The following is a 26,953-nucleotide window of genomic DNA, read 5'->3' as shown; positions in this document are numbered from 1 at the left end:
GGCGGGAGCGGCCCTGTGCCGGAGCGCCGACTTGTCACCGGGTGGGCGGGAGACCTGGGAGGTCCCCGGGGTGGAGGCGGGGAGACGGCAGGCGCCGGAGGGTGGGGCGGGAGGGGGAGCGGAGGCCCGGCCGCGGGGAGGGGGCGGGGAGGGCGGGGGCGGGGCGGGCGCGGGCGGCCTGCCCGCGGAGTCACACTCGGCCGCCGCCGCCGCCGGCGCTGCGAGCGGAGACGGGCCGGGCCACGGCGACCTGACCTGGACGAGCGGCGCGCCCGGGGGCCCAGGCGGGGGGCGGGAGGAAGCGCCCGGCAGCGCCAGCCGCCCGGGCCCAGGAGGAGCGGAGCGGAGAGGAGCTGGGACGCGGGTGGGGCCGCCGCAGCTCCGGATGGGACCAGCGCCCTGGGCCCGTTAGTCCAAGCTGGAGCTTCAGGAGAAGCCTTCACAGGGAGATTTACCCCTGCCTTTCCCTCCCCTCCGGTCCAGGCCTCGCTTCGCTCGCGCCTGCCCATGGTCCCAGTCCTTCCGCGGTGCGGGCCCCTTCCCACCTCACCCCCTTGGTCCCCCTAGTCGCCGTTCTCTGCCCTCCTAGCGCCTTCAGCTGTGAGGTCCCCCCAGGCCTTTTCTTTATGCCAGCCTGCCCCCCACCCCCACCCCATGCCGGCCTCGGATCCCCCTTTCCTTCTTAACTTTAGATTCGTCAACCTACTTCACCTCGCACCGCCCCCATCCCAGCCGCAGCCCCTCCGTGTCTCCTTCCTCCTGCCACCCTGCTCTTAGTCCTCAGTCCTTGCCCTAGGCAAGCAGACCCACTGCTTACCAACCCCCTGGGCCTTCCTCCACCTCCTCCTCTCCCGCCCCACCACTCTTGATCCCTGCCTCTCTAGCTTATCCCCACTTCTCTCCCTGTCATCTTCCCCCGGTTCCAGGCTGGGTGGTGCGTATGCCTCCAGGGTAGGCCAGAGTGGCCCCAGGTTCTGGGGGTGGTGGGGCTGCTGCTTTCTCCCCATGGCACTGCCATCACTCCTGCTGTTGGTGGCAGCCCTGGCAGGTGGGGTGCGTCCTCCCCTGGCGCGGAACCTGACGCTGGCGGTGGTGCTGCCGGAACACAACCTGAGCTATGCCTGGGCCTGGCCACGGGTGGGTCCTGCTGTGGCACTAGCTGTGGAGGCGCTGGGCAGGGCACTGCCCGTGGACTTGCAGTTTGTCAGCTCTGAACTAGATGGCGCCTGCTCTGAGTACCTGGCGCCACTCGGGGCTGTGGACCTCAAGTTGTACCATGACCCTGACCTTCTGTTGGGCCCCGGTTGCGTGTACCCTGCCGCCTCTGTGGCCCGCTTTGCCTCACATTGGCGCCTTCCCTTGCTGACCGCGGGTGCTGTAGCCTGTGGTTTTGCGGCTAAGAATGAGCATTATCGTACCCTGGTACGCACTGGGCCCTCTGCTCCCAAGCTGGGTGAGTTTGTAGTGACATTACATGGGCACTTCAATTGGACTACCCGTGCTGCCTTGCTGTATCTGGACGCTCGCACAGATGACCGGCCTCACTACTTCACCATCGAGGGCGTCTTTGAGGCCCTGCAGGGCAGCAACCTCAGTGTGCAGCACCACGTGTATGCCCGTGAGCCAGGGGGCCCTGAGCAGGCCACCCACTTCATCCGGTCCAACGGGCGCAGTGAGTGTGGCCCAGGCTATTGTAGGGTCAGGGGAGGAGGGTCGCTGAATTCTTGGAGCTCAGCGCGCAGATGGAAACCGTAGATGAGGGGCTGTGTGTGGTGGGTGGGATCCGGAAGCACGTGTGGACAGAGCACCTCTGTGAAGGGCGAGGGCGTTATATTCGGGGAGCTTGCCGACGTCACAGGTGGATGTAAACAAGGAATGAGATAGCGTGAGGGGTGAAGCTGGTGTCAAGGGAGAATGTGGGATTGGGGTAGAATAGAATTTGGGGAGCAATGTGAGTGCCCTAGAGTAATGAATGAGGTTGGCGGCCACTTCAAAACATATGAGCAGAGACTCCTCAGTCTGGGGCACCAAGACCCCTTATAGTGTGGGTCTATGATAAATCACTAAATTAGCGATGACTTTATAAATAGGTTTGGGGGTTCAGCGGGTTGGGTTGGGAAAGACAGGTAAAGCTCACACTGAGAAATTCTAGACAGCCATTGCCTTTGAGCCTAGAGAAAGGTGGGGGTGGGGAACGGGGGGGGGGCAGTAGAGTTGGGGAGTGAGGAGGGCTAGATAGGAACAGCAGGCAGGGGTCTGGGGAGAGGAGGGGCTCCAGTCTGATAGCTCCCTTCCTCTGGGGGCTGCAGTCAGTCTGGCCTCTGCCAGATGGTCCCTACAGCCCCAGGGTACTTAGGACAGGACTCCAGGGGGGCGGTGGGGAGCATCTGTTGTGTGGTTAATAGGTTAGGGCACTCTCTTCCTTGCTGAAGATGGAAATGCAGATGGTTTCAGAGAGGGGGCTGTCTGAGGACCTGGGTACGTTCTCAGGGTGCCCCTCTGTTGTATACCTGCTCCCAGTTGTATATATCTGCGGCCCTCTGGAGATGCTGCATGAGATCCTGCTTCAGGCCCAGAGGGAGAACCTGACCAATGGGGATTATGTCTTCTTTTACCTGGATGTCTTTGGAGAGAGTCTCCGTGCAGGCCCTACACGCTCTACAGGTCGGCCCTGGCAGGACAATCGCACCTGGGACCAGGCCCAGGCCCTCAGAGAGGCCTTTCAGGTATCATTTAAGTCAGACTTGAAGGAGGTGGGGGAAGTGGGGTTTCTTTGGAGATTCTCTGTCTCTCTCAAGACCCCACAGAAACCCCAGGGACAGGGCAGGAATTGTTACCTGCAGGAGTGAAGTGAACAGAGGTTTTTCTAGTTTAGTATTGTTCTTTCTTACTTCCCCACTTTTGTGACTCTTTTTGAGTGTGGGCAGCCTCCCAAGATCTCAGAACCCTGACTTTTTCTAAGCACCAGTAGCCGACTGTAGCGTGGGGAAGAAAGGTTCAGGAAAATATCTGGTCCCAGCCGGTCAGAGGGCTTCCACCCTTTCTGAAGAAGTGAGGAATGACGTGATACAATTAGATACAAGTGCGAGAAAGGATGTGATTGTGTGTCCTGGAACAGACACTAAGAACTTCGAGGGGACTAAATGGGAATGGGAAAAAGACACAATAAAGATTTTTAAAAAGAACTTTAGTGGTTCAGAGAAGGAGACTCAGTGTGGCTGCGGTTAGGGATGACTTTTACAAAGGGGTGAGGCTTATTGTGACTTTAAAGATTGATGCCATATTCCTAGTCAGGGTGCGAGTGTGGATCCAGGCGGCCTGAGCAAAGAGAAAGAGATTGGAACGGGCCTGCTTGGGGGACCAAGAAGGTATTGGCCAGACAGGAAAGAAGGGTTCACCTGAAGTAGATACAGGAAGCAATGTTGCTAAGATATAATCAAATTAAGGTATAATCAAATCAAAACATGAATCTAAGATCAAGGCACTTGGACTTAAATGTGGGATCCTTGAGCTTATTTTGTGAAGAGAAATATAGTGACAGATTTCAGGTTGGATTGGAGGAAGAGGAGGCTAGAAGCAGTGAAACCACTTGTAATAGGTTAGAATGGAGTGAGGTGATATGACCTTGAACTAGGGTGATAATAGCAGGAATGGAAAGAAGTGGATTTGAGGAACAATTCATAGGGAGAATTGACATGACTCTGTTCATTTCACTCCTCTTATCAAAAGTTTCAATGACTTATTTCCTATAGAATTAAGCTCCAACTCACTATTTCATTTAAGACCTCCTGCAGTCTGTCCTCAACCTTTTCAGTCTTACCTCCTGACACCTGTCATGCCACGTCCTCCAGCACCTGACCCCTGGGCATCCCTACCCTGCCTCCTCCCCACCCCATCGCCCCATCTTTGTTCTCTTTGATTCTTTTTTTTTAAAAAAAGATTTTATTTATTTATTCTTAGAGAGAAGGGAAAGGAGGGAGAAAGAGAGGGAGAGAAACATCAATGTGTGAGAGATACAATGACCTGGCCCACAACCCAGGCATGTGCCTTGACTGGGAATCGAACCAGTGATCTTTCGGTTCACAGCCTGGCACCCAATCCACTGAGCCATGCCAGCCAGGGTGCTCTTTTATTCTTTGGTCTGGAATACTCTTCCTTCCCTTCCCCCACATCTCTGCCTCTCAAGATCATACCCATGAATGATTCCCTGATTCTTCCACAAATTTTCACTAACTTACGTACATAAGCGCTTCTTATTTATTTATTGATATTCCTCCTTTTCCCAAAAAAGGCTATAAGCCAGTGTATGGGGGAACCTTAAGGTCCTTTCAGCCTGGAGATGCTTTGACTCTAAGTAATGTGTGTCGGGGCTGCACTTAGGTGGCCATCTTCTCCAGTGAGTACGACTTGTACGTGGGGTCATGACTGACTAGCGTGTGTCTGACTGGGAAAGACATTATCTGCTTGCGTGCCTGAGGATGAGTCTGTGGCCGTCACACCTGAACAGAGGCAGTGGCAGGACAGGTTTTGTTTATTTCATAACTTTTGACTAAACTATTCTTCTCACCTCTGTTCCTCTGAAGAATGCCTGTGTATTCTTCAAGACTCAGACTGATTGTCTTCCCCTGTAAGAAATAATTCCTGAATCCCCAGCTTAGACTGAGTTTCCTCTTGTGTGCTTAACTCCGTCGACTATCGCACTTGTACATTATTCGGTCAGCGTTCGATCCACTGGAAGACTGACTTATTCTGTTAGTGTTTATGCAGCACCTGTTATGTCCCAGTCACTGTGCTAGGTGCTGGTCTACAGGGGAGAGCATAACACGTGTAGTCCCTGCCTCCTTGGAGCTTATACTTAGTAGGATAGACAGACATTAAGCAAACAAATTCAAATATAGAATAAATCGAGATGAGTTACTTAAAGGGAGAGAGAGAAAGAATAAACTAGTATGAGAAGAAAATAAACAGGGGATTGCATTTTAGCTAGTATGGTCAAGGAAGGTCCCTCCGACCTTCCTGGATGGGAGGGTTCCATAGCTTGTGCGATACATTTTTTTCTGTGAAAGAAACACTTGTTTCTTGTGTGAGAATTTCTGCCAGCCCAGGGGCCCCAGCACTTACAGTAGGGGAGGAGGGGTCTAGACGGCTAACAGTCAGTTATACAAATTAATTCTCAGTTCTCCCACTCATTGCTGGCGTTACTGGGACAGAAGAACAAAGAGGGTGAGTTTGCCACCACAACACAGCATAAGAGGAAACAGACAGTCAAGAATATGCCGAAGGGAAAACCAAGGCTTTCGGGTGGAGTGGGGTGAGGGGGTGATACGGTGTATTTTTCCAAGGCTGAAGCAGGGCAGGGGTGAGGGAAGTTGGGTGGTCAGCTCCAGCCAAGGATTAGAGAGCAGAGCGCCCTACCCCAGAGATACCTGGCCTACTGGGGTCCAAAACCAGGCCAGTTTGAAAAACGTGGCAGTAGAGTCCTTGATACAGACATCCAAAGCCTTTCCAGCGGGTCACGTGCTCCAGGAACTGTCCCAGCCCATGCTGGGTAGTTTGCTTGAAGGCAGCACTCATGCCCATCTTTGTGTTCCTTGTGCCGCGTGCGCATTTGTTGAAGGTGTGAGTTGGGGAGAGGACGAGGAATTTGTCTAGACGGGAGTAGAGCTGGCAGGTACAATCAAGCTGATTAACCAGGATAGGGAAGAACAAGCAGATACAGTGGAACTAAATATGCCAATGACCAGGCTCTAAGGATCCAGAGGCCTAGACTGAGTATTCGAGGACTACAGGATCAGAAACCCAGGCAGAGGTCTCAACCTAGGTGACCAGCATGATATTGGGCTCCAGATAGGGGACCCCAGCAGCTAGGATGGAATAGGCACCAGACCAAGGGCTGTGTGTAAGGCTGAGCCTCTTCGGGAGACCGGGAGACGGTTCTTTGTCTTCTTAGGGCCTCCTGTGGCTGCTGGAGCAGGTCGCAGGCATGGGTGGGCGTCCTGTCTGCTGCCCTTGCACATTTCCTAGGTGCACTCTTGGCTTTCACCCACCGCTACAGCCATTTCTGGCAGCCTTTGCTTGTTTTTTTCACCTGGGGTCCACTATGAAATGGGACACAATTACTTACTTTCACCTTCTCTTTAACCCCCACACAAGTACAGAAACTCTTGTGAGGTTGTTCCCCCTCCCTCCCTCTTCCCTCCCCCTCCTCCTTTTTCTTCTTCTCCTTCTCCTCCCTCCTCCTCCTCCTCCTTTTTCTTTTCTGTCTCTCTCCACCCGCCAACCCCTCTCTCCTAGCTAGTAACCACAGCAAAACAGAGTCTAGCATAGCAGTTTTCAAAGTGTGGTCTTGGAATCCTGGGGGCCCCTGAATGCTTTTAGGGAACCATGAAGTCAAAACTATTTTAAAAATCATACTAAGATGTTTTTTGCCTCTGTCACTCTCATTCTTCCATGGTTGTACAGTGGAGTTTTCCAGAAGCTACGTGACATGTGATGATGTCATTACTCTGGCAGCTATGGGAAGCATGTGTTTTAAAAATTTGTCAGTTTTAATTTCCAGTTTTTTGAATATGATAGATGTAATACAAATACACAAAAGCTCTTTGGGGTCCTCAATAATTTTTAGTAGTGTAAAGGGGTCATGAGACCAAAAAGTTTGAGAACTGCTAATCTAGCAAACAAACAAATCCAAGTTTACCAAGTGTTTAAAAAGCATTAAAAACCTACCATCAGCCTTTATATTGAAACATAAATTGTGTTCGACCTGATCTTTTCCAGCTCTTTTACTGACTTTTTACATTGTTTGACAATACCCTACCTTTCTATTTTTCTTTTATTCTTGGAACAGGTGTTAATGAAAGAACTCTTCCAACACCATTCTTGGTCCCCCTCTCCTTTTTAATTTTGCCTGAGAGCGAGAAAATATTAGAAGTGTGCAATCAAGCATCCAAATGCTCTAGTAAGAATAATTACATCATAAGACAAACTCCAGTCTAATATAATGAATGCACATAAGAAATTGACTTCAGCCCTGACTGGTGTGGTTCAGTGGATTGAGCGCCCACCTGCAAACTGAAAGGTTGCCGGTTCCATTCCCAGTCGGGGCATGTGCCTGGGGTGTGGGTCAGGCATGTTGCGGGCATATGAGAGGCAACCAATCAATGTTTCTCCTGTGTGCACGTCAATGTTTCTCTCCCTCTCTTTCTCCCTTTCCCTTCCTCTAAAGAAATAAAAAGTTTCTACAGTAATCCAGGGGAAGACAACATAGTCCTGATGAACAACAGAAGCGGAAAAAAAAAAGGAAATTGACTTCATTATGTCCTACCCGGAATGAATTGATATATAATAGATCATATGGAATGTATCTAGTATCTCTATGGTCTGTATGTGCTTTCTGTGACAGGAACGAACAAAACTGATAGGAATGACTAGATTTAAATCTGTCATTTCTCAAAGTCACATTTCACAATATGTATTGATCTGAAGTCTTTCCCTGAGGTTGTGGAGCCAGTTTCCTGTCCAAGGCAGAGGCTGGTCTCAGTGATTGTGCGAGTCTGGGGTGGAGGTGGAGGCCAGTATTTCCATTCGCTATGAAAGGGGGAAGGTGTGAGACCAGTGGGAGTCAGGCAGACACCCCCAATGAGAGACAGAGACACAGTGACTTGGGTCCAGTGAGATGTGTGCGTGGCTGAGACCAAACGTGTTATTAGCTTATCTATGAAATGTCTGTAGGTGTGTGACTGTGTGTTTTCTCTGTGACACATGGCTATTACCTAGTGACGTGTAGGGCCATGTCAGTATGCAGGCCCGAGCTGCTTCTGGTAGGTGTTTCACACACATTAAATGAATGGGCTCACAGCTTTTCACAGATGGAATCACTGTCTCAAAGGATTTCCTGCCGTTGTCATAGGACCTGGAATCTCTTTGATTCACTGGGTGGAGACACTGTTTTGGAAATGTAAACATTGTACTGATAATGTTAACAATAATTAACACCTCAGAGAGGAGCTGTCGATCAGTGGATCAGTGGTACCCTTGATAGTGAGCAGGTGCCCAGAAAGGATGGGACAGATATGCTATGAGTTCTGTGGCAGCCCTGCCGGGAGACCTAGATGGGGGTAGGGGCTTCAGGTAGGGGCTGGGTTTTGTGGACAGAGTTAGCTTCATCTGTTTCCCAGGCTCCACTGTCCCAGAGCAATCCTCTATACCTTTTATGGAGGTGTGCCACTCCCTCGCCCCAGATGTATTAAACACACACCACATATCCCCCCACAGGCACACAACCATAGAGTTAATATCCTCTTGCCCTTCGGACTCATCCATGTACATTTCATATCACGTGTATTTCACCGAGTTTCCCTCTCCTGCTTCCTCCTATCCCCTGACGCCCGTCTTGAATGTCGTGTTCATTTTTCCCCACGTGCTGTTGGTACAGACGGTACTGATCATCACGTACCGAGAACCCCCAAATCCAGAGTATCAGGAATTCCAGAATCGTCTGCTGATCAGAGCCCGGGAAGATTTTGGTGTGGAGCTGGCCCCCTCCCTGGTAAGTAGATCTCTCTTTCCTGAGCATCAGGCCAGGCTTTGAGGGAAGGCTCTTCTCCCTAACTCAGCATTAAGCCGTGGCTGTGTAGCCAGCCCTAGTTTGGGGGCTGTCCACTTCCATCCAGGATTTTCCTTCTGCCCTAGAGTCCACTGAGGTAGGGATGGCACCTTAGGAATGAGAGGAGGGAAGAAAGCAAACCACAAGAGAGAAGAGGTAGAAGGAGATTCCAACCATGGGCAAGGGAGCTGGGGAAGGGAGCCTGGCAGGACATTTGCGGAGCATCGCTGAAATTACCACCCCCAGATGAACCTCATCGCCGGCTGCTTCTATGATGGGATCCTGCTATACGCCGAAGTCCTGAACGAGACTATACAGGAAGGAGGCACCCGGGCGGATGGACTTCGAATTGTGGAAAAAATGCAGGGCCGGAGATACCATGGTAATAAAGAGGGTCAGATGGAGCCCAGAGGGCTGCTGTCAGGCTCAGGAGTGGAGTGGGCAGAAGAGAATACAGCTGCTGGGGTGGGGAGGAGAGTTAGGAAGGATCCGAGAGCCTGGCAGAGGTGGACACATTAAAAGCGGGGCCAGGGTTGAACCCTGAGGTAGTTGGAGGGACTGTGGAGACCAGAGAGGAGCCTAGGGTAGATCTCAAAGTAAGGGCTATGCTTTTCTATCTTAGGTGTAACTGGACTGGTTGTTATGGACAAGAACAATGACCGGGAGACTGATTTTGTCCTGTGGGCCATGGGAGACCTGGATTCTGGGGATTTTCAGGTGATGGGGGAGGAGACCAGGAGGAGAGTGTGGGCCCTGCAAGTTTAGCTTTCCAAGGTTCAGTGGGGGCGAAATCAAAGGTACTAGAGGCAGGGACTTATTTCCTCTGCTGGAGCTGCATCCTGGGTGGGTAGGAGGTTGGGAAGAAAAGCAGTCAAATAACTGGGTTCCGGGGAAGGAGCCTGGGGGGAGCAGGCCCATGGGCCCAGTTCTCTCCTTCCTCACAGCCTGCAGCCCACTACTCAGGAGCCGAGAAGCAGATTTGGTGGACGGGACGGCCTATCCCCTGGGTGAAAGGGGCGCCCCCCTTGGACAATCCCCCCTGTGCCTTTGACTTGGACGACCCATCCTGTGATAAAAGTGGGTGTGTGCAGGGACTGGGAGCAGTCCTTCCTCCCTTTATTTCCATTCTTCTCCTGCTCCTCACTGATGTCCCACCTTAGCCCTGCTTTTACCTCTACTTCTATGTACCCCCCCCTCACTTCTTTCCCTCAAGAGGCCTGTCTGCTCCCTGCGCCCTGAGCATCACCCTTCCCATTCCTCCAACTCCACACACAGCCTTTCTCAGGGTCCCACTCTCCCCTTCAGCTCCACTTTCAACTCTGGCAATTGTGGCTCTGGGCACAGGAATCACCTTCATCATGTTTGGTGTTTCCAGCTTTCTCATTTTCCGGTGAGTTCTTGGCTTTCCACTGACCCCCTCCCTCTCCCCCACGCCCATTGCCACACAGCCTTCTGGCTGAGGCCAGGCGGTCCCTGTAACGAGGGTGGGGGTAGGCCTCTTAACTTGGTGGTTGTCTCTTAGACCTCATGTCCTCCTCTCTAGTCGTTTACTTCAGTTGTCTTTTTAGCTTCGGTGTTGTCTTTCCATTTTTGGTTCGAGACTGCATGTACTAACTAGTGATTTTGAGTGGGGTCTTACAAGGGCAAAGGTGAATTTTCCATGGGTGCTACCATTTTAAGAAAAACTTCTACCTTTGGCCTCTGTGTTTCTAAATAAGCACAGGACAGTGTTAGGTACGTCAACAGAGCAACCTTCTCTCTCAGTCCTGTGTCCGGGTGCGACAATTGCCGCTTCAGGAGCTGCTGGGAGGCCCCTGCAACCCCACTGTTGGTTTGTGGGGCGGTAGGACTGGGCTTGCCAGTCAACTGAGGTGCGCAGTCCTTACAGAAAACTGATGCTGGAGAAGGAGCTGGCCAGCATGTTGTGGCGCATTCGCTGGGAAGAGCTGCAGTTTGGCAATTCAGAGCGATATCACAAAGGTGCAGGCAGTCGCCTCACACTGTCACTGGTGAGCCCTTGTCTCAGCTGTCCCTCTGCTTTCCTCTGAGTTCCTGTCCTTTCCTACCCTGGACCTTTCCCAGCACATCGGCCTGTAATGATAGCCCCTGCGCCACCACCACCATCTAATGTTCCTTTCATCCTTCCGCCTCCATGTTGCCCTTGGCCCCAGCGGGGATCCAGTTACGGCTCGCTTATGACAGCCCATGGGAAATACCAGATCTTTGCCAACACCGGTCACTTCAAGGTGAACAGTCATCCGCTTGTTCTGGTCCCCACCATTTCATCCTGTCTCATCCCCATCTGTCACCTCTTCCCATGAATCTCTGCCCCATATTACCCTCCTCTCTATGTCCAGCTGAGCTCCTCGAGGCTCCCACAGTTCTAGCACCCAGAAACTCCTGCTGATACTAATTTTTCCTTTTCCCCTTTTACTCCCACTATCAGGGAAATGTTGTTGCCATCAAACATGTGAATAAGAAGCGTATTGAGCTGACCCGGCAGGTTCTGTTTGAACTCAAACATGTACGTAAAGGGGTATGGGTTGAGGGCAAGGGGTAAACAGGGATGAGGAAGAGAAAGGGGAGGACTGTAGAACAGTGAAATTGGCTAGGAGGGCAACGGCTTCATTTATAAATGACCTGAAGTTGTAGGTACAATTAAGAGGAAGGTCCTCCCATATAGTGGTAGAGTTCTCTAAATGTATAGCTCTTTCAATTCTCTTCTACTCCCCCCCTCTTTTTTCCCCTAGATGAGAGATGTTCAGTTCAATCACCTCACTCGCTTCATTGGTGCTTGCATAGACCCTCCCAACATTTGCATCGTCACTGAATATTGTACTCGTGGGAGTTTGCAGGTGAGGGATAAGTGGGGGGCACAGGGGTGGGGAGATGGGCCCAGAGTTACATTGACTCTCTCTATTCAGGTGACAGCTAGTGGGCCTGGGATAATCACATAATCTATTTCATGTCACTTGCCAGGATATTCTGGAAAATGACAGCATCAACTTGGACTGGATGTTTCGTTATTCACTCATTAATGACCTTGTTAAGGTGAGTCTTCTCTGTGCCTCTTTAAGAGCTCATCCACTTTACAATGCCTCCATCTTTCTATCTTTGCTTATGACTTTTCCTTCTAGTCCTCTGAAAGTCTTATACTCTCCATATCCCCTATTCTTGTTGTTGGGTAATAATGGGTAAACCAAGGGTCTCGGGCTTTTCATGGGGGCAATAAATTTTATCTGCCCTCAAAAGTCCTGTACTTGTAGAGATATTTCAAATCTCTCTTTCTCTCTGTTTTTTTTTTTCCCCACCCTCCAAGAGCTTATATTAAAATCCCTGAGCAGGGAAAAGATAAATGCGGTCTCCAAAAATATTTCTCTCTTTTTTCATCATTTACTCTCTGACCAGTATTTGGCATATCTGCTCTTTTGGTCTGAAAAATTGAAATGTAAAAAATACTTATTAGTAAAACTAAGGGAAACTAAGGAAAATTATACTAAACCTTTGGTATATTCTGATACACTAGGTTTCAGCTATTTTCAGATGACCCAAAGATCCATGGATTTGCGAGGGTATGCATTTGAATCTTGTAGCGGTTGGACAGGTGTTGAGAAGCAAGTGCCTTTGCCAATCAGCTGGACTAGTATATCATTCGTACCACACTTGAAGCTGGTTTGATTTTTCTGCTCAATTCTCATGAGGTTATTGAAAAAAATTTTGTGTGTGTGTGAAAGCTTGCCATCAAGTGAAAGATAAAAAGTTGATGCGGTGCCCAACTGGAGGTGTGCTGATAAATATAAGAAAAACATGATTGGATGGGAACAATGATTGGATGGGAAAGTACTCTGGAACAAAGTCAGGAGCCTGATCACTTTGTATTCACAAATTTGGAGATTCCCAAAGGTTTTGTCGATATCGGAAGGAATAAAAAGGAAGAGTTCACAGAGAGTAGAGTTGTGAATTGTTTCTGTCCGGAGCTAAACATTAGGCAGAGGTGTTTTGGTTAGCCTACAAAACATTGTATTCTTTTGGTTTTTATTTATTTTTATATTTTATTTTAAAAATAACCCCAAACATTGTATTCTTTTTCTGTGCCCCCTGAACTGACTTGGGTAGGCCCCAGGGTTTCCTTCGGGGAAGCACCACTCTGCCTCCTTAGGACCTGCCCTCTCGTCCCTCCCAGGCAAAGGTTCTCTCCTCTCAGCCCCACAGGGCCAGAAGTGTCAGGCTGCTGCACTGGCTGGGCAGCTGTCTCCTACTTTTGTCCATTTTCCAGGTTTTTTTCATGCAGGGTTTTCTAATTTACTATTGTCTACACTTTCTTTCTGGCCCAGCATCCACCCTGGGAGATCGCTTTCCTCCTTCATCCTGACTTGCATGCCTACATATGCGTATACATTACAGTTTACAACCAGTTAATCTTCTTTAATGCATCTGGGTACTGTTGATACTTGGGTCTCAAGCCATGTCTTCCTAAGTAGTGGCTATACATTTGAGGCCACCCATGGGTGTCATGTCATTCTTGGAGTTCACCCTCATAGTTCTGTTTCCTTCATTACTCAGAAGACTGACAGGCTAACAACTGATAACTCCCCTTGTCCTCCCTCTTAAGCATTTCTCCTGTCCCTGGTGCCTGGGTACCAGTAGATTGCATTTGGTGCAAAGAAGGGATGACTCTCCTATTCCGCCTGCTTCCTTGGGTGGGAACTGCACAGGAGGCCTTCCACAATTAGCATACTGTGTTTGTGGCCCCAAGATCTTTAGACAGCTAGCTAATGCCCATCTCATGGAGAGGGGGTGTCCTGAGCCAGAAACGATCCAATCCCATGACTTGTTCTATATCCTGCAGGGCATGGCCTTTCTCCATAACAGCATCATTGCATCCCATGGGAGTCTCAAGTCCTCCAACTGTGTGGTGGATAGTCGTTTTGTGCTCAAAATCACAGACTATGGCCTGGCCAGCTTCCGATCAACTGCTGAACCTGATGACAGTCACGCCCTCTATGCCAGTGAGGCCTCCCCTCAACCCCCAAGCCCACTTTTGAATTGCTCCTCTAGCTCTGGTCATTTCCACCTCGGGAGGGTAGGACAGGGAGACGGAGTGACAGTAATATGGGCAGCATTATGGGAGTGAGCCCAGGTGGTCTTGGGAATGCCCCTCTTAAGGACTTGGCCAGCTGATTCCCTCTTTTCAGAGAAGCTGTGGACTGCTCCAGAACTGCTCAGTGGCAACCCCTTGCCAACCACAGGCATGCAGAAGGCTGATGTCTATAGCTTTGGGATCATCTTACAGGAGATAGCACTTCGCAGTGGCCCTTTCTACGTGGAGGGCCTGGACCTCAGCCCCAAAGGTGACAGTCAATCTACTACCTACAGCCTCCTCTAGTTGGGGGGCCCTGTTCTTCATCCAAACCCTTTATCACTTTCAGAGATTGTTCAGAAGGTCAGAAATGGTCAGCGGCCGTATTTCCGGCCTAGTATTGACCGGACACAACTGAATGAAGAACTAGTTTTGCTGATGGAGCGATGTTGGGCCCAGGACCCAGCTGAGCGGCCAGACTTTGGGCAGATTAAGACCTTCATTCGCCGCTTTAACAAGTGAGAGGGCACCGAGGGGCAGGCGCTCCCCAGGGATAGAAGCCTCATCAGGCCTAGTGGATGAGGTGGGGTTGGTCGGTGCCAAGAGGGTGGGTTGGGTAGAAAGTCCTGGGAGTCTTGAGAATCTTGAAACAGTTACCATATTCTGGCCCCCCTCCCCACCCAGGGAGGGTGGCACCAGCATACTGGACAACCTCCTGTTGCGCATGGAGCAGTACGCCAATAACCTGGAGAAGCTGGTGGAGGAACGCACACAGGCCTATCTGGAGGAGAAGCGCAAAGCGGAGGCTCTGCTCTACCAAATTCTACCCCAGTGAGACTTTTGTCCCCCTCCCCGCCTTTTCCTTTGATATTCTGCTCTGTTGGATTGTGCCTCATCATCAGTCTCCTGAGAATTCACCTCCCAAAACTTAGAACCCTGCTTTGTTACGTCCAGCCCCAGTGAGCCTTTCTGGCTAGAGACTGTTTCCATTCTGTCTCCAAGTGCACTATGCTGCCTTCTTCTTAGGACATTGGTCTAGCATGCCTTTGCTCCAGCAAGTGTATGTAGAACAATCCCAACTTGAGACCTTTAGCCCCCATCCCCAGGGAGCCTGTTCCAACCTCCCATGGACTGTGCAGCTTACCTTGCGCTAGACTATAGTGTCTTCCCAGCCACCTTCCTTCTCCTCCACCAGGCTTAGTTTTCAGGTTAGAACTAACTCCTTTCTTTTCTCATTTCATTTCTTTTGGCTCAAACTGCATCCCGGCTTTCTAGTTCAGTGGCAGAGCAGTTAAAACGGGGAGAGACTGTGCAGGCTGAGGCCTTTGACAGTGTTACCATCTACTTCAGTGACATCGTGGGCTTCACAGCTTTGTCAGCAGAGAGCACCCCAATGCAGGTGAGAGCCATGGGTGAGATTACAGGGTGGGATGGGGGTGTGGGGGAGCTTCACTGGGGCATAGTGATCCTTGATAATAGGAAAGATCAGTTTGTTCTGGAGTTCCCATGTCTTGTTATGACCCTTGGGCTAAGAATTCTTTTGTTTTTTTGTTTTAATATTTATTTATTTATTGTTAGGGAGAGGGGAAGGGAGGGAGAGAGAGAGGGAAAAGAAACATCAATGTGTGGTTGCCTCTCGCTCACCCCCAATTGAGGACCTGGCCTGAAACCCAGGCATGTGCCCCAACTAGGAATCAAACCGGCGACCCTTTGGTTCGCAGGCCACCATTCAATCCACTGAGTCACACCAGCCAGGGCGAATTCTTAGAAAGTTGGACACAAGTCTCAGGGCCTCAACTTTCCTATCCATTAGGTGGTGACACTTCTGAATGACCTGTACACCTGCTTTGATGCCATAATTGACAACTTTGATGTCTACAAGGTGAGAGCTGGGACTGCCCTCCTACTGAGACACCTTTAAAACCCAGTCTCCCTGACACCCCCCCCCCCCCGCCTTACCTGTTACACGGTCAGTTCCCCCTCCCGAGTCTCCAGCACCCTAGTGCTGCAGTGCCCTTTGCTGACAAATGAGGCTCTGGCACTCTAACTACATTCCAGTCTAATTCCCTGTGACTCCTCGGGCCTCCCTCCTCGGAACCACCATGAGATTTAGCCCCCGTCTGCTATATTTTCCTGGGGGTATAAAAACAGCCTATCCATTTTTTCTTTTGTTCCCCTCCAAACATGGAAGAATCATACAAGATGTGGGTACAGAATGATTTATTGGGGGTGAGGGATGAGCTGTGCTGTAAAAGGTTTCTGTTGAACTTGTTGAGCTAGCACAGGGTGGGCTTTATTGTGCTCGGGGGTAAAAACTATTCAGATTTGAGTATCGGCTTTGTGATCCCTTGTGCGGCCAGGGGCAAGTCACAGGAGGAGCTCCCAGTGCCCCAGGTGTTTTATTTGTAATATGGGAATAGGTTTATTGTAGAAAATGTATTATCTAATTATCTGGTTTATTGTATTATCTAACATTGTGTAGATAATAAATATTCATTTTTGTGCTTCCTTTTGGATTCACTCTATAATCTCTGGTATGACTGTAACAAAGAACTCCCATAAACCCTTTACTCAGATTCACTAATTTTTATATTTTCCCCCATTTGCTTTATTTAAAAAAAATTTATCTACATAATTATGTTCGAAACCATTTGAGAGTAAGTTTCAGACATAGTGCCCCTTTATCCTAAACAATTCAGGGTCGAGTTCCTAAAGCAGGGACAGTCTCTTACACAGCTTCAGTACAGCTAACAAAACCAAGCACCTGCCTTCTGACCTTTGATGGCTGTCTGAGGCCCGTTTTCTTGGACCAGCTTGACCTCCTCCACCCTCTGTGCTCTTCAGGTCGGCCCTGTTTCCTTGCGTCCCATTCCTGACAGCAGAGCCTATTTGTCCACGCCCCGTTGCAAACAAGGTGTCCATTCATTCAGCAAGCGTTCACCAAGTGTTCACTGGGTGCGGGGGTGGAGCAGGAAGACTTAAAGATTCCATTGACTCCCCACCCCCCCCCCCCTATTCTCAGGACCATGGCGCCTACTTTTCCAGTCAATCACCTGGCCTCCCAGGCTGTCCGGATGACTCACAGTGGTGTCCGGCTCTTTCCCTCTACTCTTCCCACTGATACAGACAGATGTGACATGTCAGTCCCCTTCTCAATTAGGTAGAGACGATTGGAGATGCCTACATGGTGGTATCTGGTCTCCCAGGCCGAAATGGCCAACGACATGCCCCAGAAATCGCTCGTATGGCCCTGGCATTACTGGACGCAGTTTCTTCCTTCCGCATTCGCCACCGACCCCATGACCAGCTAAGGCTACGCATTGGGGTCCACACGGGTAAGGCTAACTCTCACTCCAGCTCCAGTATCCACTTTTCCCAGGCTCTCCCAACCTGTTTCTTCTCATAGGACCCGTCTGTGCTGGGGTCGTCGGCCTGAAGATGCCCCGCTATTGTCTTTTTGGGGACACGGTGAACACTGCTTCCCGAATGGAGTCTAACGGTCAAGGTGAGACACGAGCCCTCAGTCCCACTTTCATCTCAGTCTGTGTTGCCCTTTTGTTCTTTTCAGAGTTTCTCCAAGTCTCCCAGTCTGAGACCACAGTTCCTGACTGCCCCATCCTGGGACATGTTTAGGTTCTGGTGCATGGGCGCTGGGAAGACGGGGAGCCTCCTGAGCAGTGGTGGTGGGGTAAAGCTCTCTCTGACACCGCCAATTCTTCTGTTGCCTTTTTTCTTCTTCTTTCCACCATTCCCCCATCCTACCCCAGCCCTGAAGATCCACGTCTCCTCGACCACCAAGGATGCCCTGGATGAGCTAGGATGCTTCCAGCTAGAGCTTCGGGGAGATGTGGAGATGAAGGTGATGACAGACCCAGGGAAAGGGGTCATGGAAAGGGAGGAGGAGAGTGATTATGGAGATCACCATGGGGGAAGAGAGGGAGATAAAGGGAATGACCTGGAAGAATCTGAATTTTATCCACTCCTCCGCTCCCAGGGAAAAGGAAAGATGCGAACTTACTGGCTCCTAGGAGAGCGGAAAGGACCTGCTGGACTTCTGTAAACTCCAATTCTTTTCAAGTCAGACAATCTCCTGCTGCTGGTACCTGGGTAGGCAGTCGCTATCATCTCTCCATACACCAGAAATGGACGTTGTCATATGAGATGGAAATCACCCTGATGGGGAGTTTGTTGACCTTTGCAGCTCAGCCTTGTACATATACCTGCCCCTCTCTGGCCTGGTCCCCTTCTTCCCTACCTTCTGTAAATATCTGTATCTAAACCAGAATATTTTGGCCAATTATAAAAATAACAACAACAACAAAACCCATGATGTCATAGTCAGGGCAGCTCCAAGGCAAGGTATTGGGGGTATGAACACAGAAACTCAGGGAATCACTGAATTAGCAGACTCAGAATCAAAAAGAGCCCTTTATGTAAAGCCCCTTCACCAAGTACAAACAATTCGTTTCCTCGCCACCTGTCCAGTACAGACAGAACTAGACTCCATGTGGACATCTCACTCCCCTCCTCCACCCTTAGACACTTCTATCCCCTCTGCCACCCTGCCCTCCTCCCTGACAGCCAAGGGAAGAGATTCCTTCCAATCGGTGGGAATAATTCTCAAGTTCATAGGGCAAAGGCTGCCCCAGGGACAAAGGCACCGGTGTGGAGAAGCTGCAGTTCTTCCGGAATGGTGTGTCCAGTGTCCTGATGTCACTGACACCCTGTAGGAATGCCAGAGTGAGGACAGATCCTACTCTGCCAAACAGAACCTCTTCCCCTCCCTCTTCCCCCACTCCTCCCAACACTAGTCACACACCGGTAGCTGTGGTGCCCTCTGTATCCAGAAAGTTTCAGGCTGCTCCTTACGGTAGTTGTGAGGCTTTGAGGGAAAAATAACTGAGTAACTTTTGGCCTGAAGCTCCCTCTCTCAACCTCTGGGTCTACTGCTTTCCCACAGCCCCCCAGAACCCAGCTGCACATGTTGGGTGGGATGGGTTCTCACCTTTGTTGGGGCAGGAGGCCCTGTCTGCACCGGCTCCTTTTGGTAGTCATGGTGTGTCACAGACTCGACCTCAAAGTGCTTCCTTGTGGGTTCCTGCTCTGCCTGCACCTCTTTACTGTATAGTCACAGGGGTGTCCAGGCCATTCTTCCCTGGTTTTTGTCCTCCCCCTCCCCCTTCCCCTTAACCCGGCCTCTCACCAGATCTGGTGGCACAGGAGCATCTCCAGCATGGCTTCACGCTTCCCTGTGGGAGGGCAGGGAGTGAACAGAGTGGGGCATCTGGTTAAGAAGCAGGCCCAGAAGAAACAAAGTTGAGAAAAGGAAGGAAAATCATGGGGTTTTGCCCTTGTACCCATTGGACAATCCATAGTCCCACCACAAATTCCTTCCTCTCTTTTCCCCCCTGACTACTGGACTCATTCTGGCCCATTCCCTCATGCTTCACACCTCTCATTGGCTGACAGTGGTTTCCTGGGGGCTGATAGGAGTCTTTCTGGGTGGTGCTGAGGGGCATGGGTGCCTGTAGCTGCAGGGTTAGCAGTCCCTGGTGTCCATGTCGGAAATAGAAGCTTTCGGAGCCATCCTGCATGCTTGGGACTTGATCCAGGTGGTTGGTGGCTCTCTGTGGGCCCCAAGTTGAGTGATCATGATGTTCTTTCTGGTCCCCACTCCCATCATACACGACTGCCTCCCCTAGGGAACTGGGGGCAGCCTTTAGGAAAAGGGAGTAGGTCAAAACCTTAATACCTCTTCCTCCCAGTTGTAGAGAAGGCACTGGCCCCGTGGCAAAGTTTTGCTGAGAACCTCACACTTCCCTTCAGCCTTGGGGGGCTTAGAGAGCCCTCCAGTAGCAGGTTCTGAAACTTGCAAAACTTTCCAATGCTGTTTCTTAGGCTCCCAGTGTTGGTAGTGATTTCCAGAGGCATAATTAGGGACCGGGTCTGACCCCGGATTTCTGAAGCTTGTAAGAGTGTCAGGGCTGAGCTTAGGGCCATTGCCACAGCCTGGACTAGGCCCAGAGTCACAGGCAGGGCCACAGCCTGACTCAGGACCAGTGCCTTGACCAGAGCCACAGCCAGGACCAGAGCCATGGCCAGGACCAGAACTGGAGGCAAGAACAGGGCCAGCGTTAGAGCCAGTAACAGGGCCAGGGCTAGAGCTAAGGTCATTTATAGTACAGGGATCCTGAGCAACATGGGAAACGTAGACAGGCTTAAAGCCAATTCTCTCATGGCCTATCTTGTGGGCAAAGTTGGGTCCGGTGCAGGGCTTCCCAAGAAGACTGTCGGAGGCGGGATCCATGAGAAGGCTTTGCTCAGAAGAGGGTGCTTCGGTCTTCGCAGATAATACAGCTGCTTTGGCAGTGGAGGCGGCTGCAGTGGCATTAGCGGCTGCTGCAGCTGCTGTGGTTGCGGCTGCCGGGGCCGACCTAGGACCGCCATCCGAAGAAGGAAACGATTCCGGAGAGGACCCCAGTCCTTGAGGGCTGGGCTGTACGTGGAAAGATCTGAAAGAGAGAGAATGCGTCAAAGTTGTCAAAAGCTCAGCAGAGGAAGTCCTCTGACTTTCCTGCGGCTCTCACCGCGACCGCGATCCGTCAGTAGAATCAAAGGTCTCCATCTCAGACACCAGCTACCGGGTTGCCATAGAGACGGCAAAATATTCCAGGAGACTGCGCAGAACCAGAGCTGGGCGGACGTGGAGAGTGGGGGTGGAGTCAGGTGGCCTGCGGGGCGGAAGTCTTAAACCTGGTGTGGTGTGGGAAGTCCACTTTTCCGTCCGTCCGGACTCCATTCCATCTCATCCCCGGCTTTTTAAGGTTCCGCTGATCTAAGGCCTCGCACTTCCTACCTAAGCATGATTCTTTGAGGCTTACTAAGGTGGTTGTGTTGAAGGTAAGCACGGGGCTGTGGTATCAGACAAAACCTACTTAGTGTATTTATGTAGGGTGTAAGAGTAGCTTCCCCTTAGCTCATTCTCAAAAGGGAGGGGGCGTTTTCACACATTTTGATGATGAAACCCCTCAGACAACATCTTAAAGGCAAAATGGTGAGACTCGGGGATTAGTCAGAGGGTAGCAGCTTTTTTGGGGGTGTAATTCATCCCCAATAAAAGGCCCTCACATTGGCCACTCTCTTTTCAGATCCTCTTATAACTTGGATTGGCAGCTGGATAAGGGCCAGGATTGAGCATATATCACCCCTGGGATTCAGTCTCTTCATACTCATTGAGGCATATTCCTACTGCTGTTTAGCTAGAAGCTTGACACGGGTGGATCGCTAGTCGTGATGACTTACAGATCTATAGGCAAGTGCTCCTTTAACTACACAGTATGGGCCTCATTAGTGTCTCTCACTCAAACTGTATTCAAACAGGATCACCCCTTGAATCAGTTTTCTTTACTATTTGGGTTTAAATCTATCTGTATATTTAAGACAGGGATCCAAAATTGAGGGAGAGCAAGTTTATTAGCATCACACGGTCCCCTTCCCCCTACCCCATCCAAGCATCCAGGTCTGGGATCCTTAGTCAGTTGGCAGGTTCAACCTGGAGGCCACTTGAGCTGTCGGCCCCCAAGTACGTGAATGTGCAGATGATACACAGATTGTGCTCCCAGCTTCCCATCATTGATCACTGAAATGGAGCTTGGGGTTAGTGAGTTAAGGTCATGGGAAAGGCCAAAGAATGAACATCATATTGAGAAGTAGATATGAGAACTCATTGGTGAGGGGCTCAAGGGCCAAGTCACTCACCAAGTCGGTATCCATCTCCCAGCCCCTCAGCCTTTGCTGTCTTCTTGGCCACAAGGAGAAGGTGTCCCAGAAGCTACGGGAAAAGGGAAGGGAGACAGGTGGCTTTATTCACAAGGAGCAAAACCTCTAGCTGAATCCAGGACTTCCCCCAGCCAAACTCTGGCCTTATTCTTCCCACCTGCTGGTCTTCTTCTTCAGCCTGGCTAATCCGAGGAATGGGCTTCTTGGGAATGACCAGGAAGTGCACAGGAGCCTGAGGGGCCACATCACGGAATACTAGACACTGCAAACAGTGACAGGCCAGAGGCCACTATGTTATTTCCACAGGCTGGATGGTATCTGTGAAATTCCTATGGGCACCTAAGGATGGGTCCTAAGGGCACCCCACCTGCTGGTCCTCATATAGAATATCAGCTGGGAGGCTTCGATCCAGGATCCTGGAGAAGATGGTTGGGGCTGTTCCCCCAGGAGCTGCCTGCTGGGCCTTGGCCACTTCATTTCCACCATTCACACCTGCAGCTCTTCGGACCTGAAGGTGGGTCAGACACACCCGAAGGAGAGAGTTGGTAATACCTCTCCCATGTACTCAGTTGGGGCTGGCAGAAGCTGGGCTCTTGATAGTCTTTAACTTCACCCTTCTAAGAATCTGTTAATAGTTCCTACCCAAAGGAAAAGATCCTCAATTTCAGAGCATCAGCAGCGGAGAGTAGGGCCAGAGAGTGCTGTGCCTGGTTAGATAACAGGCAGTAAGTACCACAATGTAGGATTTCGGATTTCGGTTGATTTCTTCTAAAGTATCTAGGTAATTTAGCACTGTTCAGGGAAAAGGATCCAAGGTGAGAACCTGGAGATTTAGTTCCCAGTTCCTACTTATCAGTGAATTTACTTTCGATAAATCCTCTCTCTTGGCTGCAAATGTAAAATAAAGGGAGCGGTTTGCATCATCTCTTAATACCACTTGGACTCTTTCCACATACTCTCACCTTGTTAATGTTGCTACTTATTTCCATTACTTGTTTTCTGATCTTTAAGCCATGTTACCTGTTTCATTCAGGTTTTAATAAAATTGTCTGTTGACACAAGGGCATCTGGGTGTCACATTTGACCTCCTACTGTGAATTTAACTCCAGTCCCTTGAATCAGTGGAAGAGTCCAGTTAAGTGGACTCAGCGCAGGGAATTGAGGGTAGGAAAGTCCCCGGTTCCCAGGGACTCAGAAAGGCTTAAGTTAGTGCTGTCACGTTGTGGGAGAAAAGGACAGGATGAATCTGACCCCTCTAGGCGCTCTGGCAAAGCGAGGAAGGTGAGAGGTTAACACTAGTACTCAGTAGAAGGCCAGGGCCCTGAGAGGGGCATAAGACTGGCTCCGATATGAGAAAGATCACGTCCTGCAGGGGGTCCTGAAGGGGCTGCCTGGAGGAGGCCTTCGATCAGAAGGGCTTCTGGCAGATTTAGGAAAAGGCAGCAGCCGCTGCACGGGCCCTGTCCCGACCTCGGCGCCGGGGCCAGTACAGGACGTCGGTCGTCGCCATTTCGCTTCTCCTGCGTCCAGGCTTTCGGAGAGGAGCCGTGACTACCAGTTCAACCTCACCGCGCAGCTCCGGAGCTTGCACTCTGCTCTCCGTCCCGGCGAGGCCGCAGGGCTGCGCGCGTCTGGGGGAGCCGGGGAAGAACGCGGCCTCCGGCCCTGGAGGGTGTCAGAGCCCCCAGGACCCCCTCCTCGCCCCCACAGCCACTTCTCACCTGCGCCCCCCGCGGCCGCGCGACCGCCACAACCCTGCGCGCCACGCGCAGCCCGGCGGCCAGCGCCACGGCAGTCGCCATCTTCCCCTCGACCGCGGAACCCGACACCCAGGCGGCACTCGGGCTCTGCGGCCGGGGCCGAGGTGGGGGGTGGGGGGTGGGGGGTGCCTGGGAGCCACTGAGCGGCGGCCATTGGTTCCGCCAGCCACGCGGGGGAGGGAGTCCTGCCATCCCATTGGGTTGCGTTCCTGGCCCTGCCAGTTGCCCCTGAGCCCGGAGGCGTGGCTGAATCTTCTCATCCCATTGGTAGCTCTTGCCAACTGGGCCATTTTTTTCACTGCATTGGCTTGTCTTTTCAGCGTGAAAGATCCTCTAACTAGTTTTGCTATGGGATAGTTTCTCACAGCATTGGAAGGAGAGAGAGACCGAGAGGCGGCATTGCCCCCTAATTGGCTCTGATACACACAGTGGGCGGTGTCTGGTCGCAGCGCTCCTGTTCAGGCCTGGCCTACTGCTGGCCTGGGAGGGAGAGGGTGGCGCTCCTGTCACCTGCCTCACAAAGTCAGTAAGATTGTAGGCCAGCGATTTTCCACCTTTTTATCTCATGGGACACATAAACTATTAAAATTCTGCAGCACACCAAAAAATGTTTTTAGCAATCTGACAAAAAATGATATAATTTTGATTCATTCACACCAGACGGCTGTTGCTGCGTTGGCTGTCCTTATTTTATTTGTCAATCAAAGGGAAAAGAGGTCAGTGTCCCTGACTAAATAGTCATGTATTGAATGCTTTAAAAATTCTTGGGGCACACCGGTGGAAAATCACTAATCTAAGGGCAATTCCTCCTTAGTTTATGTTCTTGTTAACATATTCACTCTAAGATGAAAGATTCTGTAGTTTTAACCTTTTCTTTTTTGCGTTTTTCTATTTAACGGTCAGGGCTGGAGGTGTGTGAGTCCTATCTTGGCCACAGGACTAATAAGCAAATGTTTCCTAAGTAGAAAAGGAGGGTGGCATGGTTAGCTCTGTGCCTGGTATTTTCAGTGAGTGGAGTTAGAAGGACAAGGGAAATGTGTAATGGCTAGGTCTGAAGTATATTTCATTCTGCTTCGGTACATATTTTTGACATAAAAAACAAGGGGGTCACAAACCCTGGGCGGGTTGTCATCCCAATACTCCAAGGTTGAGGGTTCCATCAGCAGTCAGAGCACATACAAGAAGCAACCATGTCCTGGCTGGTGTGGCTCAGTGGGTTGAGTACCAGCCTGCGAACCAAAGGGTCGAGGGTTCGATTCCCAGTTAGGACTCCTGCCTGGGTTGAAGGCCATGTCCCTTAGTAGGGGGCGCGTGAGAGGGGAAACTCTTGTATTGTATAGGGGAAACCATGCATTGATGTTTCTCTCCCTCTCTTTCCTCCTCCCTTCCCTACTCTCTAAAAATGAATTTTTTAAAAAAGGAAAGGGAAAAAAGCAACCAGTGAAAGCATAAATAAGTGGAACATCAAATTGATGTTTTTCTCTCTCTCTCAAATCAATCAATAAAAAGAATTAAAGAAAAAGAAACACGGGGGTCACGAAATGCTAATATACTCATACCAGGTTTTAGTCTGATATTCACCACAGTATTTTTAGTTTAGGTTTTTTTTTTTTTGCACATGGCCTGACACATAATTATTTGTAGAATGAATAACACTTGGTGTTTCCTTTAATTTCCTTTTATAATGTAATACATGTGTATTGCAGATTTTCTTCCACTTACAATTTTTCATATTATTGTTTAGTCTGTGTAAATATATTTTATAAGGGCTTCATAATACTTCTTTGAATGTGTTTTTCATAGTAACCATTCCTTTATTGTTGACTGCTAACTGAATTAGTTTTCATGAATTGTCATCATAGTGCCGATTGCTTATAACCAATAATGAGGGGCTCTTTACTTCTGGAGATAGTAACTATCTCTTTCATACAGCCATACTATTATTGTTAGAAAGTCCTTTCTCCTCAAAAGGGCAAACATTTGACCATGTGATTTCCCCAAAAGGTCTAGCAGTCCAGCTTTCAAATCTTCCCTTAGAAAGATAGACAGTCTCGCCAGTTGTGAGGAAACGTAGATGGGCCTTTTCTCAGTGCCCTAGAGGCTGCAGGTCTCAGTTGGTGCCTGTTGACCCCAGAAGGAATATATCTGTATTTTGCCATGCATAATGCACACCCATGTTTTTGCCCCAAACTTTCAGAAGAAAAAAATCTTTCATTTTAATGTTTTAATTCAATTATTTATTATACTTAGAAACAAAACTGATGATCATATTCTAGGGTATTATTTTGCATACAGATATCATTACTGCTTTCTAGAGTTACATTTTTAATGCATAATAAATAAAATAAAAACATTTATATAGATAGGGAATTAGTACTACCCATGTATAATGCACACCTTTATTTTTCCCTCTAAAATTTGAGCCAAAAAGTGTCCATTTTACACAGCAGAATACACTACCTGCCAGAAGGACTCCTTATGGTTAATTGGGCTCAATTTATAATGAGAGTCCAGCAACCATTGCTGATAGGGGATTCTAATGCACTCTGCATTTCAGGGAAAAGCCACAGACAGAACTGCCAGCTGAGTCTCTTACAAAGGAGTTCGTGGAATCATCTTTTAACCAATGGACTGAGACTTACCCTGTCCAAATGGAACAGCTATATCATTATTTACATCTTCACTGGCCAATCAGAGAAACTCTATAATGACCAATCAGAATGAGCAATTCTGACCAATCAGGACAATGCTATTTAGACCAATCAGACTGTGCAAATTTGGATTCCTCATTTGAATAAAAATGGACCAGTCAGGAATGGGGCAGGAGCTGTATAAATTCAGGCCTCTTCTTTCTCTGGTAGAGCACACTCTGCCTTTCCACTGGAGGCTGTCTCTCACTGGTTTGCAAACCCTTTACCTGAATAAAGTTTCTCCTTTATTGCAGCCCAGATTGGGAACTCTTGCTGGCATTGGATTGGTGGCAGTGACCCTTCATTGACATGTGTCTGGGATACCAGAAGCCCCTAAAGCTGTTCTGGAGAAGGGCAAGAGATAAGAGGAGCTGGGAGCTGAGAAGACGAAGGAAACCAGCTAGGAGGGGTAGGCAAGGACAAAGCACTTTGAAACTGGTCATTTCTTTGGGTTCTCATAGCAAGCAGGTTGCAAAGAGATTATTCCTCTTTTAAAGATACAGAGCCTGAGGCCCAGAAAGGGAAAGTGACTTGCCTAGGATCAGAGTCCATTAACGTCAGAATCCACTACTCCCCATAAAAATCATCTATAGGCTTTCTAGTCACATTCCTTGACATTCACTGATTTTTGGCTGCTGGCCCACAGTCTTCTTTAATCCACGCCTTTGTGATCACTCACAGTTGCTCTTATCTGCAAGCTGCAGCCCTCTGCAGGTTCTGACTGCTGTTTCCTGTACTTCAATCCCCGCCACTACATCTGCTACTGGACCTCATTAGAGGCTTCTGCTCCTTTGACTGTTCCTTTTTTCCAATCTGCCAATTGCTTCCTGGCTTCACTTTCTTTCCTGATTTGTATGGTCAGCTCCCTCCACTTCTTCAATCTTTCTTTTGCCTTATTTTCCTGATTATTATTATCCTCCCCAACACCCTCCCATCATAACCCATTAATCTAAATATTTTGTTTCTCTGCTTTTCTAACTAGGTTCCTGCTTCCAACTGTATCTTAATCCTCAGCCAGCCACCTACCTATCAGGTTTTG

At 49.8% G+C, this 26,953-nt stretch overlaps 4 protein-coding genes across 10 annotated transcripts in view; 2 read left to right on the top strand and 2 right to left on the bottom strand.

The window, feature by feature from the left end:
- NPR2 (natriuretic peptide receptor 2) overlaps positions 1-17,994 on the top strand; it is a 47,172-nt gene extending 29,178 nt beyond the window's left edge. For 2 of the 6 annotated variants that reach the window (XM_053922718.2, XM_053922715.2), the window contains 20 exons: positions 8,435-8,548; positions 8,852-8,987; positions 9,228-9,322; positions 9,550-9,682; positions 9,911-9,995; positions 10,485-10,614; positions 10,777-10,851; positions 11,052-11,129; positions 11,356-11,460; positions 11,585-11,656; positions 13,455-13,614; positions 13,801-13,956; positions 14,035-14,203; positions 14,370-14,516; positions 14,961-15,084; positions 15,499-15,567; positions 16,846-17,020; positions 17,092-17,190; positions 17,453-17,544; positions 17,680-17,878. In XM_053922718.2, the coding sequence (XP_053778693.1) occupies positions 8,435-8,548; positions 8,852-8,987; positions 9,228-9,322; positions 9,550-9,682; positions 9,911-9,995; positions 10,485-10,614; positions 10,777-10,851; positions 11,052-11,129; positions 11,356-11,460; positions 11,585-11,656; positions 13,455-13,614; positions 13,801-13,956; positions 14,035-14,203; positions 14,370-14,516; positions 14,961-15,084; positions 15,499-15,567; positions 16,846-17,020; positions 17,092-17,190; positions 17,453-17,544; positions 17,680-17,745 (2,280 nt within the window). In that variant the 3' untranslated portion in view covers positions 17,746-17,878. Of the gene's footprint in view, positions 1-177; positions 1,673-2,520; positions 2,727-8,434; positions 8,549-8,851; positions 8,988-9,227; positions 9,323-9,549; positions 9,687-9,910; positions 9,996-10,484; positions 10,615-10,776; positions 10,852-11,051; positions 11,130-11,355; positions 11,461-11,584; positions 11,657-13,454; positions 13,615-13,800; positions 13,957-14,034; positions 14,204-14,369; positions 14,517-14,960; positions 15,085-15,498; positions 15,568-16,845; positions 17,021-17,091; positions 17,191-17,452; positions 17,545-17,679 lie in introns of those variants that run through there. The other 4 variants (XM_024560188.4, XM_045195147.3, XM_053922714.2 and 1 more) reach the window with 4 other exon arrangements.
- An 83-nt stretch (positions 17,995-18,077) lies between these two features.
- SPAG8 (sperm associated antigen 8) lies at positions 18,078-20,400 on the bottom strand. Of its 2 annotated transcripts, XM_045195160.3 has the most exons (7): positions 20,273-20,400; positions 19,438-20,197; positions 19,138-19,312; positions 18,889-18,934; positions 18,691-18,805; positions 18,505-18,567; positions 18,078-18,409 (listed from the first exon to the last, which is right to left on the bottom strand). In XM_045195160.3, exons 1-7 carry the CDS (start codon positions 20,308-20,310, stop codon positions 18,221-18,223), a joined length of 1,386 nt encoding a protein of 461 aa, XP_045051095.2. In that variant the 5' UTR covers positions 20,311-20,400; the 3' UTR covers positions 18,078-18,220. The 2 variants fall into 2 exon arrangements, with proteins under 2 accessions (XP_045051095.2, XP_045051096.2); XM_045195161.3 differs by lacking the exon at positions 18,505-18,567.
- A 739-nt stretch (positions 20,401-21,139) lies between these two features.
- On the bottom strand, positions 21,140-23,335 carry HINT2 (histidine triad nucleotide binding protein 2). Its single transcript, XM_053922827.1, has 5 exons — positions 23,186-23,335; positions 21,832-21,972; positions 21,622-21,726; positions 21,444-21,516; positions 21,140-21,324 (listed from the first exon to the last, which is right to left on the bottom strand). The coding sequence occupies exons 1-5, from the start codon at positions 23,264-23,266 to the stop codon at positions 21,233-21,235; spliced, it is 492 nt and encodes a 163-aa protein (XP_053778802.1). The 5' UTR covers positions 23,267-23,335; the 3' UTR covers positions 21,140-21,232.
- Positions 23,336-26,169: 2,834 nt separating this feature from the next.
- TMEM8B (transmembrane protein 8B) overlaps positions 26,170-26,953 on the top strand; it is a 39,221-nt gene continuing 38,437 nt past the window's right edge. The window contains exon 1 of the mRNA XM_053922729.1: positions 26,170-26,323. The gene's annotated coding sequence lies outside the window, so the exon portion shown is untranslated. The remainder of the gene's footprint in view (positions 26,324-26,953) is intronic.

Source organism: Desmodus rotundus, chromosome 1 (genome assembly GCF_022682495.2).
Source record: "Desmodus rotundus isolate HL8 chromosome 1, HLdesRot8A.1, whole genome shotgun sequence".
In the NCBI taxonomy this organism is placed as follows: Eukaryota; Metazoa; Chordata; class Mammalia; order Chiroptera; family Phyllostomidae; genus Desmodus; species Desmodus rotundus.
The sequence above is the reverse complement of the archived record's forward strand: the minus strand, read 5'-3'. Positions and strand labels throughout refer to the sequence as shown.

Excerpts from the sequence above, each read along its gene's own strand:
- SPAG8 (XM_045195160.3), bottom strand. The coding sequence starts at position 20,310 with ATGGAGACCTTTGATTCTACTGACGGATCGCGGTCGCG. Across the intron at positions 18,806-18,888 it reads CTCCTGTGCCACCAGATCTG|TAAAGAGGTGCAGGCAGAGC; the intron begins GTGAGAGGCCGG and ends GTGACTATACAG. Across the intron at positions 18,410-18,504 it reads AGAGGGCACCACAGCTACCG|GGTGTCAGTGACATCAGGAC; the intron begins GTGTGTGACTAG and ends GCATTCCTACAG.
- HINT2 (XM_053922827.1), bottom strand. The coding sequence starts at position 23,266 with ATGGCGACTGCCGTGGCGCTGGCCGCCGGGCTGCGCGTGGCGCGCAGG. Across the intron at positions 21,973-23,185 it reads CGCGGCCGCGGGGGGCGCAG|GTCCGAAGAGCTGCAGGTGT; the intron begins GTGAGAAGTGGC and ends ACCCACCTTCAG. Across the intron at positions 21,325-21,443 it reads GGGAGATGGATACCGACTTG|TGATCAATGATGGGAAGCTG; the intron begins GTGAGTGACTTG and ends GCTCCATTTCAG.